The 16,151-nt window shown below is 39.5% G+C and overlaps 2 protein-coding genes across 2 annotated transcripts; one reads left to right on the forward strand and one right to left on the reverse strand.

Moving 5' to 3' along the window:
- Positions 1 to 770: 770 nt before the first annotated feature.
- LOC140937465 (centromere protein H-like) lies at positions 771 to 11,057 on the reverse strand. Its single transcript, XM_073387033.1, has 10 exons — positions 10,746 to 11,057; positions 9,908 to 9,977; positions 8,771 to 8,842; positions 7,762 to 7,848; positions 7,407 to 7,470; positions 6,846 to 6,897; positions 6,197 to 6,237; positions 5,476 to 5,537; positions 3,841 to 3,901; positions 771 to 1,504 (listed from the first exon to the last, which is right to left on the reverse strand). The coding sequence occupies exons 1-10, from the start codon at positions 10,990 to 10,992 to the stop codon at positions 1,409 to 1,411; spliced, it is 852 nt and encodes a 283-aa protein (XP_073243134.1). The 5' UTR covers positions 10,993 to 11,057; the 3' UTR covers positions 771 to 1,408.
- Positions 11,058 to 11,270: 213 nt separating this feature from the next.
- On the forward strand, positions 11,271 to 15,298 carry LOC140937035 (tubulin polyglutamylase complex subunit 2-like). Its single transcript, XM_073386559.1, has 7 exons — positions 11,271 to 11,360; positions 11,563 to 11,642; positions 12,304 to 12,391; positions 12,869 to 13,006; positions 13,309 to 13,410; positions 13,719 to 13,882; positions 14,433 to 15,298. The coding sequence occupies exons 1-7, from the start codon at positions 11,285 to 11,287 to the stop codon at positions 14,697 to 14,699; spliced, it is 915 nt and encodes a 304-aa protein (XP_073242660.1). The 5' UTR covers positions 11,271 to 11,284; the 3' UTR covers positions 14,700 to 15,298.
- The last annotated feature ends 853 nt before the right edge of the window (positions 15,299 to 16,151 follow it).

Genomic DNA, 16,151 nt, shown 5'->3' on the forward strand with positions numbered 1-16,151 from the left:
GCAAAGTGTCTTCAGTTCCATTGATTAACCACTGAAATCACCACAGAACGACATTCGAGAGCGAATAGAAAAACTAGCAAAAAAATCTTACTTTCGACGCGAGAGATACGCGATACTGTGAAAGCTATCAGCAATTCTAATTGTTTTGATGACTGGGAACCACATAAAAAATTCCTATCGTCAAAATGCAGAATGTAGTGGGACAATTTCGCATCTGAAGCCCTTAACTGATCCAGCGCCTATTTCTCGAATGTCACTTTTCAGGAACATGCATTAGTTTTTAAGACCTTTAGGAGCTGCGAGGAATGTACGTTCGCTGGATATAGTTATTTACTATAATTAAAAAAAATTCTTGCTGTGTTTGATTATATCCAAAGTGCAGTGACACAATTTCACCGTTTTGGAGCTCTTATAGTTTAGCCTAGAGGTAGTGACCACGACTCGACACAGCAAAATCACATAGTAAGGAAAAGCGTAGTTTCCGAGTTACCGTGGTTTTTTTTCAGCTGATGCGGCCTGCTTTATTGTTGTTAGCCCGAATTTCTTGGTTCTCTTGCGCGGTTTTTAAATTTCCCTCTCAAACAGCCGTGACGACAAATCTTTCAACAAACTGGTAAAGTATATTCATTGTCCCTATACATAGCTAAAAGCGAGCGGTGTGAGGCATAGATTCTTTTACCATGACAGAGAATACAACACACATGACATTGAGTATGTTCATCCCCCATAAGTTTCAGTGGTCGAACAACTTGAGGACAATTTAAACACTGTTTCCACGGCTAAAGTAGAACCCCGGTAACTCAAACTCTGAAGAGAAACGAAAGTCAGTTCGAGTTAGCGAGGGTTCGATTTATCGAGGTCGATTGAAAAATTCAATTTGCCATGTTACAAATTGAGAGTAGTTAGTGATTTTTCAGCCCTTCAGTGTATAGTGTAGTAAAAATTTAACTTATTTCGTAAGGCATTTTTTATGATAAGAGGTGATCCGTTTTTTGCACCAATTAAAATCAGATTGCTGTAGTGTTGACGAGTGTTGGCAGCTAATGGATGGCATTCGAGTGGAGTTGCACAAAATTCGAGTTGTTGACGTAAATTTCAGTGAATTTTTGATGTGAAAGGGAATTTAGTTCGAGTTAGCGGAGTAAAACTGACTGAAAAGTGGGGTGAAATCCAAGGGAAATGGGACTTAGTTCGAGTTAGCGGGGAATTCTAGTTATCGAGGCTCCACTTTAGTGTTTGATGTACAGTCTATTACGTCACAAAGTCCCAGATCCCACTTTAAACAGTTTGGTAAAGACAGTCCACGTCTCTCAGCTTAGGCTCAGGCTAGGTATGTGTATCATAAATGATCCACTCTCCTACTTGTGGTAGATGGCAGTTGAGCTCTCCTCCTGAATTGGCGCATGCGTTACGCAGCGAATTCCAAAACCTCTCCAAGACTGAGAACAAGTCGCTTCATGTCGTCGTCAGACGCCCAGTCAAGACCACTACCGACGATGACCCCCTGAAAAACAAACATCAAGTAAATGACGCCGCTCCCTACATAGGAGAATCATAATTTTAAAGGACATGAACCCCTTAACAGAACCTGCTGTCGGCGACATCATTGTTGAGAAATTGTCCTCAAATGGGGTAACTTCGGAGAACAAAACAATCCACACCCCACGTCTCCTCCATTCAAAGTTGGGGTATTTGTTGTTTTCTACAGGAAGCTCGAACAGCGGCATAACATTGCGTGGAGGGAGTGGTGGAGAGAAAGCTTCATTTTCCCCTCTGTAGGTTGGAAGAGGTCAGAGAGGCTTTTTAGGGCAAAGTGTCGACAAGTGTAGTTGAGGCCGGTACTGCCATTTTTTTTTTTTTGTACGACCAGGTCACCATTTTATCGGGAGAAATCAAAAATCAGGTCTAAGTGTGTCAGCCATTCATTACTGTGACTTTTAACTCCTCATTTTAAGCAGATGTACTCTGCAGATCTTCAGCTTGGAATTTAATCTCTATCTAACTACAGTAAGGATATTTCCGGATACTGGGAATAGTTTAGTCGAATATTGTCCGATGACCGACGGTTATCTGCTGCTCTCTCAGAGGGGGTCATTCGAGTATAGGAGAGTTTATCACTGATGACTATTTCCGTCCTGTTAAAGAACTCTATCCTTACCAGACGGTAGTTCAATCTTCTCCAGATAAAACCTTTTAGACTAATCTCTTTTGAAGAGAGGCAACTCGGTTGCCTCTATGTATAAAAATTATCTGATTACCGTTATAACTTTTCAAATTGTATGCTTATTGCAATGCATAACCGTGTGCGGGGGACAAGAGGAGCCTGCAACTCTAACTAACCTCCAGGTTGCTATTACGCATGCCCGGCATGTATAAAGCCAGCTTCGTTGGACTTCCACCAAGAATAAATGGAACGCACAGGACGCAATCTGCACGCGATCACGCCTGCTTTGACCATCTATCACGTAAACCTTACACAAAGCAAAGCGTTGGTGTAAGGAGGGGTACAAGAGCGTTTTAAAGGGGCTGTGTCACGGCAGTCCAGTTCATTTTGTTTAATTTTGCCAATTACTCGCTCTCAATCGCTATGAAACTTAAAGTTTTCAAAGAAATTAAATGTAAATGACAAAATCAGAGATCCGAGACAAACAAATATGTCTCCTGAGCATTATTTTTGAAGTTGCAAGTAGCAGGGATCAACTTTGCAAAACTGTTAGGCTGAACAGTTTTCAAAAACCCTAATTTCAATCCGTTTCAATCGTCTTCAGTTTTGCCCATCCGTGGCATCTGTTGTTTCTGTTATGTTATTTTAACCTTCCTTTAAAGTTTTAAGCAGTTATTTTTTATGTTTCTCTTAATTTAGTATATCCCATCTGGGACTCGGAATTTTTTTTTCCGGGTCCTCCTCAAAATTAATATCATGTTCTCTTAATTTAACAGGCATTTTGTAATTTCCTAATTTGGCTGAATTTCGTGACACAGCCCCTTTAACCTTCGATCGTTGTCGCCCTCACTCCGTAACCTTTGGTTATTACCACTTAAAATATGTTGCTGTTTTTAGAGCCGAACCTTTCAGGGTTCGCACAGATCTTTGGATGCAAAATTGAAGACTTTTTCCCGACTTTTTTAAAACGATAATTTCATTTTCCGGAAACAAAATGCGGGAACAGGGCTTTTCACAGGATGATACCAGTTTCAGCACTGAAGCACACGTACCACCTCCGCGGTATGGCACAACCATATCACCCCGTCAGTGGCAGTCATGGACAACTGCTTCGTCCTCATCAGGACTCATCGGCATGGCATAGCCCCAGGCGAGAGGTCTCACTTGCGATAATCGACTCCGCTGTTTACTGCCGAGGCGACTACAAAACCACTCCGTTACGCGCCCGCTCCACCGTAGACAAGTGGTAGCTGTTGGTTGGGAACCGCTAAACAGTTCTCCTATGGCATGCGTATGGAGATGGGATACACTAGAAATGTACAATAACCATCGTGCAATGCGAAGATGAGACAGTTCTGAACAATAGTCCATTTCCAAATTGCTTTAAGCCTCTGTTGCAAAGTTCTTACGCAAATAAAAGTCGTTTTAACAACAAAAAATTTTCACTTAGTTTCGTTTTTCAAACTCGGAAATGGTCTATTGAATTATTTGGCTGTGGAGGAGCAACTAAGCACTTGCTGCAGTTTTGAAAAAAAAAAAACTTCTTTCATTTTAATTTTCCACACTTTTTCCCGGTTTGAAAACTGCAAGTTTTAAGACTTTTTCCAGAATTCAAGACTCGGTCCAAACCCTGACCTTCGGAAAGCAACTTACAGGAAACCTCTTACTGTTCTTACCTGGAAAACATTTCTTACGATATCTATCTTTTCTACTTTCGTGGCTATTTGCTGTTTCAACCTGGAAAAGAGAGAGGTCTAAGTTACAAAATTACTGCAGAGTTAAGACGAGAATGCTGTATTCCACTAAATTTTTCAAAGACTCAATAATATGGAATAGTCTGCCCTCTTTAAGAACGTCTGAATTTGGGTAAAGAAGTAGGCCTGCAGTGGAGGATCCAGACCTTGAGATAATTAGGTGGGGGGGGAGGGGGGGGGGGAGCCGGTCTTAAAAATAATTTTTTGGGCCCTTCGGGCCTCAGATTGGTCTGACAAGAAGGGGGGGCGGGCCCCCCGGGCCCCTCCCCTGGATCCGACACTGGCCTGAACGGAGAACTTTTGTTCGTGCACTGGGAGTGTGACACGGGACACCGAAAGGACTGGTGAAGATGATAATGATGACGACGAGTATTTGCACCCTATTATTACGGACACTTAAGGTACAGAACCTACATGTCCGCTTAACAAATGTACCCGTATTTATACCACTGAATTTGTGAAAGGAAACTATTCGTATTGTAAAGGTATCCATGAAACGGATTAATTGGAAGTTCAAAGGCATCAGCCGAACCAATCGAATTTATTTCATTACCCTTTCAGAGCTTTGAGATAGAGATAGCAGGGTTCTTGAACACATCATTGCCTTAAACTCCTTGCCACTCGACCAATTTTTACATTTAAAAAACATCTCCGAGGTGGCCATTATAAAGATCAAGGCTGCACCATTGCTTTCCTCCGTTCCTTCTCGCAACCCTCTACTTTAACCTGTAGCCTGATTTTCGGACTTATCGGAACCCAAAGAAAGTTGTGTTTTGACTTAAACCGACCAAATGGCTGCAATTCTCGGCAGCGCAGTTTTCAAACGAATCCAAGCTAAACTGCAAATTTATGGCAAGAGTGAAAAAAGTTCTGCTTACTACTTACTAGGGAGCTTAAGCAAAGACGATGGCGAGGGCAACGAGAACGGCAAAAACAATGGGTCAGTTATTTAAATGAAGTCTATTTTAGGCCACCGTTCAGCAAATCTTTGGACCTCCAGATCTCTTCCATAGTAGGATATTATTTTTAAGAAAATAAGTGCTTTTCCAGTCTACACCTTATGCTTTCATGAAATTTTTCACGATAAATAGTGTTAAGATAAAAGCGTTGGGCAAACTGAAAATGGCTTAGAACCCGATTTTGTTAAACACTGGCTAAACTCCGTTTAAATAACTGGCCCAGTAGGTTTCAATTAGCAAAACAACAACTTCGCACGTGCATCCCTCTTTTTGTGCATTTCATTGCTTTGCCGTCATTGTACGACTACGACGTAAAAGTGCCTTATTTCACGTTTTTAGGAGGATGTGAACAAAAAATATTTTCCTATTTTTTTCCTGAACTTCCAATACAGTCGTTTAGAATTCAACTTCAGGAAAAAGTAGCCAATATTTGACGAATTGAACGAGATGGAATAAGCGGGATAAAGTTTGAAGCAGCGCGAGTTCACTTATTGAGTGACGTTTTCGAAAAACGTCGTCTCTTTCAGAGCTTAACTTTAATTTTTGGACCAACATGTCAATGTTTTTTTGTTATTATCTCTATCCAACTCCTACTTACTTTTGAATTTGTGCGTTGTCCGTGCTACAGGAAGAGGCCTTTTCTTGATCTTCCTTTAAACTCTGCGAAACAAGAAAGGGATAGCATTGTACCTCTTATCATACGTTCAACTGACAAAAACATATTCAATTATACCAGGTTTAACAGAAAACCCAGTGAAAGACTGGCTTTTAAGCAGCTATCTCCAGACCAAGTGCTTTCATTTGTGCGTAGTCAAAATAATTGTAATAACTATAATAACAAAGAGTAGCTTTTTATGGGAAAGGGTTTTAAAGCATGCTTCACTTTAAAACAGGTTTTAGAAAGTCTTGTGCGTCTTTTCAGAGCAGCTTCTTAACTCACGTTCAGTGGGGAAGGATTCCTTCACATTAAGTAGCCAAAACACTTCGAAACTAGCCTAACAGAGCGAGTTTCGTTTGATCTTGAAATCATTAAGCACGATCAAAACAAAACAACAAACGAACAAGAGTAAAAGAATTTGATTGGTTTAACGATGAAACACAAACGGGCGCGAGTCAGAGATCCAACGGGGGAATAAAGACAATGGAAACATCACTAGGCTCCTAAAAGTGGGTGTGGTCGTTTACGAAAAGTTCCCACTAAGAGGCCCTTAGACCAATAGGGAAATTTTTTTGCTTATGGGAGGTAGCCGTACATGAACGTTAGACTACGATTTAGTTACAGTTTTTTCCTCTAAAAGTTGTTTTTATGACACACTCACCTGCAAAGATTTCATAAGCCCTCTGTTCTCTTTCTTTTTCTCTGAAAACAAAAGGATGATGAAATCAGTTACTGGAACTATCACCGATTTATTTCAACGGCAGTAAATAGCTTTAGCACTGAACCCACTCCAGCGACAGCAACCGGGAGAACGACAAAAAGCAATAGAGTTAGATCCTATGCACAATACGCCGGATAAATATGAAAATGTAACGCGATTCTCTCGTTTAGACCCAGAGTTCATGCCACTAAATCCAGATAAACTGTCCACCGAAAACGGACCTTTTCTAAAAGTAAAACGCTCTTCAAAGAGGATACATTTCAAAACTTTACAGTACTGCTTTATAATGTGGACGTGAAGTTTTGACAATGCTGACGCGTGTCAGAGAGTTTTGCTGTTTAGCCAGTGATCAACAAAACCGTGTTCATCAGTTTTAATTTGCCCAACGATTATATCTAAACATCATTTATTGTGAACAGTTTTATGAAAGCATATAGAGAAGACTAGAAAAGCATTTATCTGTTTAAAACAATCCAGAAGTGATCTGGAGGTTCAAAGATTCGTTAAACCGCGGCTTAAGTTAGACTTCGTTTAAATATTTGGCCCTTAGTACCTAAAGTTACTCACTATAACTTCTTAAGTTACTCACCATAACTTTGTTGCCTAACTTTGTCTAACACAGTTTGAGCTTCTAACAAAGCCTAAGGGAAAATTGTAATATGATCAATAAGATGCTGCCGATCATGCATGTTTTTAGTATATCTAATTTAAGCCGAATTATCACCAGCACGACTGTGTACAAAGAAACCTTTGTACAAGGTAAGATGAAAATTCGCTGTTGCCCCCTTTTCTCTCACTCAATGACATTTACTTTAGCGAAGCCTGTGCCAAGCTCTCGGATAGTGGAAACACTGACGAGAAAATAAAACAGCAAAGCGAAAACAAGACATGCACAGGGACGGGGGCAGAGGTGGGAAAAGAAGATCCCCATACAGCTGGACTGCATCAGGATATGACGTTTTTATCTCTTGTTAATAGCGAAGTAGAGGGTACTGAGCAAAAGAACTTCTGTATGGGAGCCTATTATCCAGTCCCTGCTCCATATTTGGTGGTAGTAGTTAACCTCGAGATACAAAGGGTGCATGTACATTCATGCAGCATGACTGTTCTGAACGTTCTCAATCAACTTTATCTAAGAAATAAAGCTTACCTCATGTTCTATCAGAATGTCTGTGCTGAGTTTATTTTGTTTTTCACACAGCCTGGCAAAAGCACTGAAAAAAGGTGACATTCACTCAATAACATAAGAGCAGACCAGTCATCTTAGTCTGGACTCAGTTTTGTTCTGTCCAACCAAAAACAATGCACTGATTTTGCATTGCATTTCATTTCTTTGCATGCAAGCTCAAGGTGCCAGTTATGCGATGCACGTATGATGCATGCAGTATTAAGGGAAAAGGCGTGTATAACAAGTACAGTAACTAGTACAATGCGAATTAATGACTGATTTTCACACAGTTCATGTTTCATTCGTCATACTAATAAAAAGCTCCTCTAAGCCTTACTTCATTTCTTCAATATGTTCTTCTGTTGGAGATTCTGTTACGACATCTGGAAACAGTTTTTTGATCAGCTGATCACCACACAAAAGCCTGCAGGAAAAAAATACATGCATAGGTATATTCATATTGGATGTGCTACACTCTTAACTGCATGCAATAACTTACTTGAATACAAGCTGGATTTTTCCTAACTGCTTTTATGTACATGTCAAATATGTAAATCAGTACCTGGATAATTAGGTTTAAGTAAAGAATGAACACTGGTAATGGTATTTGTTTGTATGAGAATGAGGGGGGGGGGGGGGGGTGGAGAGCAAGAGAGGAGTGGGTTAGGACTCTGACTATTTACCACTTGATGTTATAGAGAGGTGTGAAGTTGTACTTCAGGCATCATTGTCCTAAGTACATGAAGCACACAGTAATACTGCAACTCTTTTTTGCAAGCTTTCCTTTATGGTATGGCAAAGTTCATTGGTTAATAATTAACCAATGATACGTAGTTGAGCATGACATAATCAACATTTCATTGTTTATTTATGTGGCTTCCTTGAATTAAGGATTGACAAAACAGTTTTAAATAGCATGTTCTTTTTCAGCTGTAAGTCAAGCCTGCCACACAAGAATATGCACAGGTACAAAACTTGGACTGGATCAAGTCATTTATATATAGTAAAAACAATAATTATTCATTGCTCTCTAGTAAGTGGGTCACTTAGGTAATATGAGTCCTAGTTCTGTATCTGCCAAAAGAAAATGCAGATTACAAAGGGTGTACTTCTTACATGTAGGAGATGCTACATTGACAATTTATGCATGAAATTTAACCAAATGATTTTCATTTATTATTATAACATAACAATAAGTTACTGAAGACAAGAGGCAACACGTATTTACAACATTTAGTAAAGGCAGAGTTAAGCAATACTGTAGCAGCAGGGTAAAGGCAGGAAAAAAATTGCTATAAGATTTCATTTTTAACTTGTTAAGACAATCACAGATTCATAAAACCAACCTGTCCAGAACAAGCTTCTTATAGGACCGTGCTGTGGACAGAGAATAGAGCTGATCTTGTAGCTTGGATATCCTAATTCAGCAAAAAATACAGTGATGTGATTAAAAAAAATAGTCAGTCAACAAGAGAAAAGTGACAGTAGAGAATTCAATAAAATTCAACTAAAATACTGGTATATATCAAAAAAATTACTCATGATCATTGATCATGTTAATTGCGGGCAACAAGAGAAGCCCGCAATCATAATCTCCAGGTTGTTATTACACATGTGTCGCATGTATGTAGTCAGCATTTGTTTGGGCTTCCACTAAGAATGAATGGAATGCACAGAATGCAGTTTGATCACGTGCATTTTGACCTTCTACCACTTGTAATCTGATCACACGCATTTTGCCATCTGTCACAAGACACCTACACAAAGCACTCACTGATTGGAGCAAAAGCATTTGACCTTACATGTAGATTGTTGTCGCCTGCACTCTGTAACCATTGGTTATTACTAGTAATACATGTATTCTTTCCTCAAGGACAAGTGAATACAAGAATAATTTCCTGAGTGCAAATGATGATTGACCTTGGAACAGACAGTTTTGCCTATAGATCCTCATACAGACTTCAGGAGCCGTAATAGCTGCCTGAAGTATGACATTGACCAAGTGTCGGTGACTTGTCGGTGATCTGTTGACAAAGTAACGACTGACTATTAAAAAACTGACTGTCAACCGATAGACTGTGGTGACTAACTACCGGTGACACTCAACCGAGACTCATCCAAGACTCAACTAATACTTGACCGATATAGGAACCAACATGTTGACTGAGATTTGGGCTAGCACATTGGTTGACATCCCCTATAATGCAGCACATGATCTCAATAAGGTACACTGTGAATCCACAAAGGAGGCCCACAATGGCAGCACATATAAAATGGATAATAGTCAGCCTCTTCAATAAAGGTTGCTATGAGCATTGGTAATTGTGCACCAGGAATCTGTTGTTTGGTGGTCACTCAAGCAAATCATTGCATTGTTTTATTGTTTGGTGGTCAGTCAAAGAAATCATGACATCGTTTTGTATGCCCAAATGCCCAATGACAAATTGCCAAAGCAACCTTTATTGAATAATGTATATACTAACCTTTCATAAAGATCTGATTGAGTAGATTCATTAGAAGATGGCTGCAGGTCCTCTCGCTGTTGAAGGCGCCCTACAAATCACATAATATGACATGTTAACCTGAAGCCTGTAAGATTCCTTTCAGCTTGTAACATGTGTTTGGGATTTACATACAGGAAGTTCACCAAGTCACATAAAAAAAAGACACACCCACTAGTGTACTGTGCAATGCAGAGTGTTTGAGGCAGTTTGATTGGACAACATGGTTCTGCTAATGTATGCTTAATAAGAAATTGCCACCAGTTTGTTTAAGTGATGGGCAGTTTGGTTGGCCCTTTAAAATGTAGGAAGTTTAACCTGAGACCAGGCGCCTCAGTGGGAAACAGAGTGAATAACAAGGCAAGTGGTAATAAAAAAGTGAACTGAGTAGGGGATTTGCTTGCTGATTTTTTTGCACTGTTCAGCTGTTTTTCCTCAAGGTCCTGGTTTCAAACCATACCGATGCATCACTGTAACTAGGCTGCTGCCTAACAGGCGCCTGGTTGCTAGAGGCTCCTATGATTTGCTCACGGGCAACTAAGATTTTAAACAAGGAGCCCACACGGACGCCTAAAGCCACGGTACTTATGGCAATAGCCTCTGTGCCTACTTCCAATGAAGGAAAACAGAATTCCTTGCTCATTTTGACCTTTTGAAACGAAAACATAAAATGTGTGTTTGTCAACAGTAGGGTAAAAATTTCCGCTGATAAAAGTCAACAAACAAGCACTTTTCTGGAAATTCTAAACTAGAACGAATCGGGTTTCAAGCATCTGCTTCCTTATTTAAGTTTATCGATCAATGGGCTCCTAGAACTTACGAACAAGCAACTCTGACTGTTGGTTTATCTTCTGTTGAAGAAGCCATTCTTTGCACTTCTTGAGTTCCAAAAGCGAGTCTATTTCTGCATCTTCCACCTCATCCACAATTTCATTTGTAATTTCGGCTTGTTCGGCTACATTTGTGTCACTTAAAGTTAATCTCCCTGAAGCTATGGGACTTGTTGTTTCGAGTATTTCGTCTTGCATGTTTGGTTCGATAACCTCCACAGCCGAATTTGCCGCCATTTTGTTCGAGTATGTTTCGCTCCCAGGTTCCGTGCTCGTTTTTTTCCTTGGGTGCAGGGGCTGTGTAGGGGAGGGGTAGGGAAAAATCAAAAACTCGCAAATATTATCATGGCTTTGTTTGCATCACTAAGGTTAAAGATGACATATTGTTAATGAAATTTTTCAAAGCTTTTTCATTAAAAATCTTTTAAAAAAATTGAGAACAATTCAAATGTAAACATAATTTGCGTTTTCACCCCACTCCACAACGGAGGGATTGTCCACATTGAAGGCTGTCGCCCATGGATTCAAAATGGCGTCCTTGAGTGAGCAAAGTCGAGTAAGGGAATTGTTCGATAATATGACTTTAGGAGTCGTTCGATCTCTTGGTAAGTTTGAAACTAATATGTTTAAATGTATAATAATCAGAACAAGAATGGTAATACTCGTTTTGACAGCAAACACAAAAGCAACAACCGTCGAGTCATCTGCAACATCGAGAGATTTGGAAACACAAAGTAGCGGGCAGAAAATAGCAAGTGATAAAGAGTTTTAGGCAGCGTTTTTTAGTGAAAGTAAATTTTGTTGTAGAAAAGAAGCCTGGTGTGACAGATGTGCGTCTACTGGATAGGCAGCCTGCAGAAAAACACATCATCTTCACATGGGAGCAGGTCAGACATTTTACGGTATTTGATAATCAGTAGATGGTTGAGGATTTTCGTTACTATCATTGCTGGGTCAGTTGCTCACCTGCAGTGATCAGCAAACCGTTAACTTTATTTCTAATCAACGACATCAGTAAGTAAATCAATGAGCCAATGAATAAAGGGTTAAATTTCTATAGAGTGGTGTTGTATTGTTGGGGGAGAGAAAAACAAATATTTAGTTCTATCAACTGACAGGGCTGAGAGAGAGAGAGAGAGCTGAGAGTCCAGGAGCCAGGAATTTCCCCTGGGTTTTACTTCCACAGAAAACAAAAGAAAAATATAGAACGAAAAGAACTTTCTAGCTTTTAGATCCTCACCTACTTATGCAACCTTGTTCCCATTGTCCTCTCCTACTTGGCCCCAGTGGCGTCTCTCTCGCCATGGGGCCGAGAAGGAGAGGACCCTGGGAACGAGGTCGCTACTAAGGCTGCTACTAATATTTTGCCGCATTGCAACATAGCAATTAGCTAATAAATAATTAATGATTAACTAGAAAAAATCTAACCAAAAAAGGCATCTGTTAAGAGTATCAGTTTTTTACACATATTACACCAAAATAGAAGTAGAAAAACTAATTAATTGCTCAAATAATGATGTTATTTCATTTGTTTATTGTGTTTGACAGAAGAACATGTGTATCCTTCCAGATGACTTGAAAAGCTTTTTCCTGACAACAAATGGCCTTTTGATACAGTGGAGCATCAAGTTTGATGGTGACAATAAAAACACTGCTAAACCGTTTTGAAATTGAAACTTTTCTGTACATAGAATTGCAGAAGATGGTCATTGATTAATAATTCTTATAGAGCGATTTTCATATCACCTTGAAAAATGGTTTCAGTAAGTGTTTGTTATTTGTTTTATCAGCTAATGGATGAAAAGATCAAAACATGGACTCTTTGTTTTCCTGGCAAAGAAAACCCTAATATGGAGAAGGCATTGTTTAATTGGCCAATCGTGTTGCAGTATGATGTCAAAGCAAAGTATCGATTGATTTCAAGAAAGTTCTCAGGCATGAAGTATTTTCAGTCGAGCGTTCACTTAACCAACCAAAATTAAGCCACGCACATTTGTATCTGTTTGATAAACCAATCAAATCACTCTATTTGCATTCGTTTGTTGTTTCTGTTTTGTTCATGCGTTTTCATTTCAAGGTCATAAAAAATTGCTCTATTGTCCTTTGTTTTCAGGGAGTGTCTTACCACTTGGGAAGATGGAACTTAATCCTGTAGCAGGTTTAGTGTTGCTATCACGAGCAACAGCTGTTTGTGATGATAAACCATCTTTGGCTGATTTAGACTCCGAGGAAGATGACGATGATGAACATGGTAACTTTCTTTCAACTACTGAGATCAATTGTCTTATCCCTATTATTTTTTGTACTGTCTTATTACATGAAGAGGTTATTAATTTCCCCTCCCTAAAGATAGCTTTTTTAATAGATTAATTTTTAAGTATCATAAACTAGCTTTATGAATATTAGATCTTAGAAATTTAATAATTGAGTTCACTTAATGTATTCATATTATTATTCATTGATAAATTCTTTGAGTAACCCTCCCGGGATTTTTTCCTGAGACAATAATAATTGTTTTAAATCAAATAATTTCCTTTACATTAATCACTGCAGGTCATGTAAAGCCACACTTTGACAACCGCTGTAAGGTTTTTGAACTTGATCCATGTGATGGACATGGTAAAGTCTGCTTGGTTTACAAAGATGTGAAAGCTGGTAGGTGAAATTCTGCTAACATGTAATCAGGTTAGACTTTACAATATGCAGAGGGCTTTAAAATAATTCATCATTCATGGCATTCAATATGTTGAAGAGTTTGAAAGAAAGTCATGTCCGATAGCCCAAGGCTAGTGGATTTTGCTATCGGGCTAGTGAATTCTCTTTTTAGTACAAGCTAGCTACAGCTTGCCCGACTGGCAGGCTGTAAAACTGCTTTTCCTTGCACCCTGGGGGGAGGGGGGGCTTTAATAGAGGATTTACATTATAGATACTTAATTATTATTATAATATCTTGTTTGCCTTAGGAGTAACTACCAGTCAGCCAGAAATTTGGTTTCTGGATCGTTCCCTGGAGTGGTCGTATCTTGCATCTTGCTTCACAGATTACTTTAGAATGATGATAGTGCACCTTGGTCTTCCTGTCTGGCAATACCTTTTTACCTCAACAGGACTCAGTCCAGAAACAAAGGTTAGTTTTGCAGTTCCCATGCTAAATGCTTTCACTCAAAATAATACAGTGGCCAAGGTAAAAATCTCCCTTAAAAATTAAAAACTCTAAAAACTATTAAGCAAAATTTGGTCAAATAGGTTTTTCCTGAATGGTTTTTAAAACCTGTAGGATTTTTCAACAGATTTAATAGTAAGAGAGACAAGTAATTTCACCATAACTTAGCATAGGAGTGAAATTAATGAGGGTGAAAAGGAAGGGTAGTGGCTAGGAAGTGGAGAGCAATTAAAGGGGAGCATAATGCGCAATAGTTAATTTTCATGGGATTGGAAACATGATGGCCAGTTTCTAAGACTGTAAAGCTGTCATATCTTGAAGGTCAGGTTTTTGTCTAATAAGAAATGGCAATGTTATAAACAGCTCCCTCGCTATCCTGAAAATATAAAAACAAAATTGTCAATGGGATCTATACCCCTCCCCTGTGCCTAAATGTGCTGCAATTGCAGCTTACAGGAAGGAATTTACGGTAGGTCATCTTAACTGTTGAAATAATCATTCTTTTTCTCACCAGCAATGGTTTAATCTTTATGCACCAACAAGATTAGCAATTGACACAGCTAACATGGATCAACAAAGCAAACAGAAAGCAAGCCCAGCAGAAGTTAATCAGCCAGCTACAAGTCTTCCATTCAATGCATTGGATGTCAACAGACTTTTTAAGGGTAAAACAGACAAAGTAAAGAGTAAACAGTCCCAGGCAAAGAAACCACCACCAGGGAAGACTCAGAATCTTGGTCAAAGTCGCGGTGGGCAACTTGGTAGAATGCCCCCAAGATGAGTGCAATCTATGACTGATTAGTGCCTACAGAAGCAGGGTGTCAAGTTCACACTCTTCTGAGACTGTCAGTCAAAGATTAGAACAAGTGACTGAGAAAGCACTTATTAGTCACGATCAGCCTTCACTTAAAATGCAGTCAAAACCATTCAGTCTCAGAGGCTGTCATGGTGTTAAACCCATGGCCAATAGATGAGTGTGGGGAAAACTGCGGGAGCCACAAGGGAGCACGGACAGTAACCATGAAAACCCTGTAAGCAGCAGCCAACAGACACTGTCACACTTAGAACCTCCGAGGAGAGTTTTGTACACATCCAGAGGAAGGGAAGGCTGCTGGGAGCAAAACAGCCAAACGACTGCCACCTATAAGCAATAAGAATAGACGTCAAGAAAAGGGCTACTCCACATAAGATAAGAGATAGGGACCACTGGACATCTTTTTTTGTCTTTAACCTTGACTATCACATTACCCACTTTTAGCTCAACTTTGAAAGTGTTAACATCATAATTATATTAGACCATATTCTTATTACTACTTTATCATTTGCTCCAAAAGACATGCTTATCTGTCAAAGTAATAACAAGAAAAATTAATTATTAAATGGACATCTGATAAAAGAGTTTACAGGGGATTACAGTGACTTCTAAGAGGTAACAAGGGGTTAAAGGGGGTTAAAAGCACTGACAAGGGGTCACAGGGGATTGCAAAGGTTTGCAAGGGATTACAGGGGCTAACAAAAGGTAACAAAGGGTTACAGGGCAGGGTTTGAGCTAGGATTTGATCACTGGGGGACAATTTGTCCCCTTGGCTAAAATTTTGGGGGACATTTTCATTTTTAGGGGGACAGAAATTTGTACACCCTTCTGCTGATGCAAAGGGGTTTGTCGTCTTAGCAGGGCTTCTGATAGGTCTCGGAAGAAAAAGTCAAATTTCGCGGGATTTTTAGGGACAAATTCCCGGAAAAATCGGCCGATTTCGAGGGAGCTTTCGGGGCAAACTTCACCGAAAAGCAATCGGTAAAAAACGGCCGATTTTGTGGTTATTTTCACGGTAAATTTCGCTACAAATCGATCGGTTTTGCGCTGATCAAACCAGCCTTTTTAACGTTTTTCTAACAGAGGTCATCATTTGCTCTTTCAACAACAATACGCTCCAGAAATGAACCAATGGCAAAGCCTTTAACATCGTGGCTAGTGCCCAGTTTTTCGCAACATAATCTGTTTGCATGTTTCAGTGCCGAAGTTCCAAGATAAATTTGCAAGTTTACGGCAAGTAAATAGCCCCTATAGCTAAAATAAGTTTCAAATATGTTGTACAGACATGTATTTGATAAGATTTCTACCGAATTTCGCGGTATTTTTCGTGTTTTTGTGAATTTCGCGGCTCCGCGACCGCGCGAAGAATCAGAAACCCTGTCTTAGATTTCCGACAAAAATAGCAGTAGAGCGTGACTG

The sequence above is a fragment of the Porites lutea genome, chromosome 5, assembly GCF_958299795.1.
Source record: "Porites lutea chromosome 5, jaPorLute2.1, whole genome shotgun sequence".
Taxonomy (NCBI): domain Eukaryota; kingdom Metazoa; phylum Cnidaria; class Anthozoa; order Scleractinia; family Poritidae; genus Porites; species Porites lutea.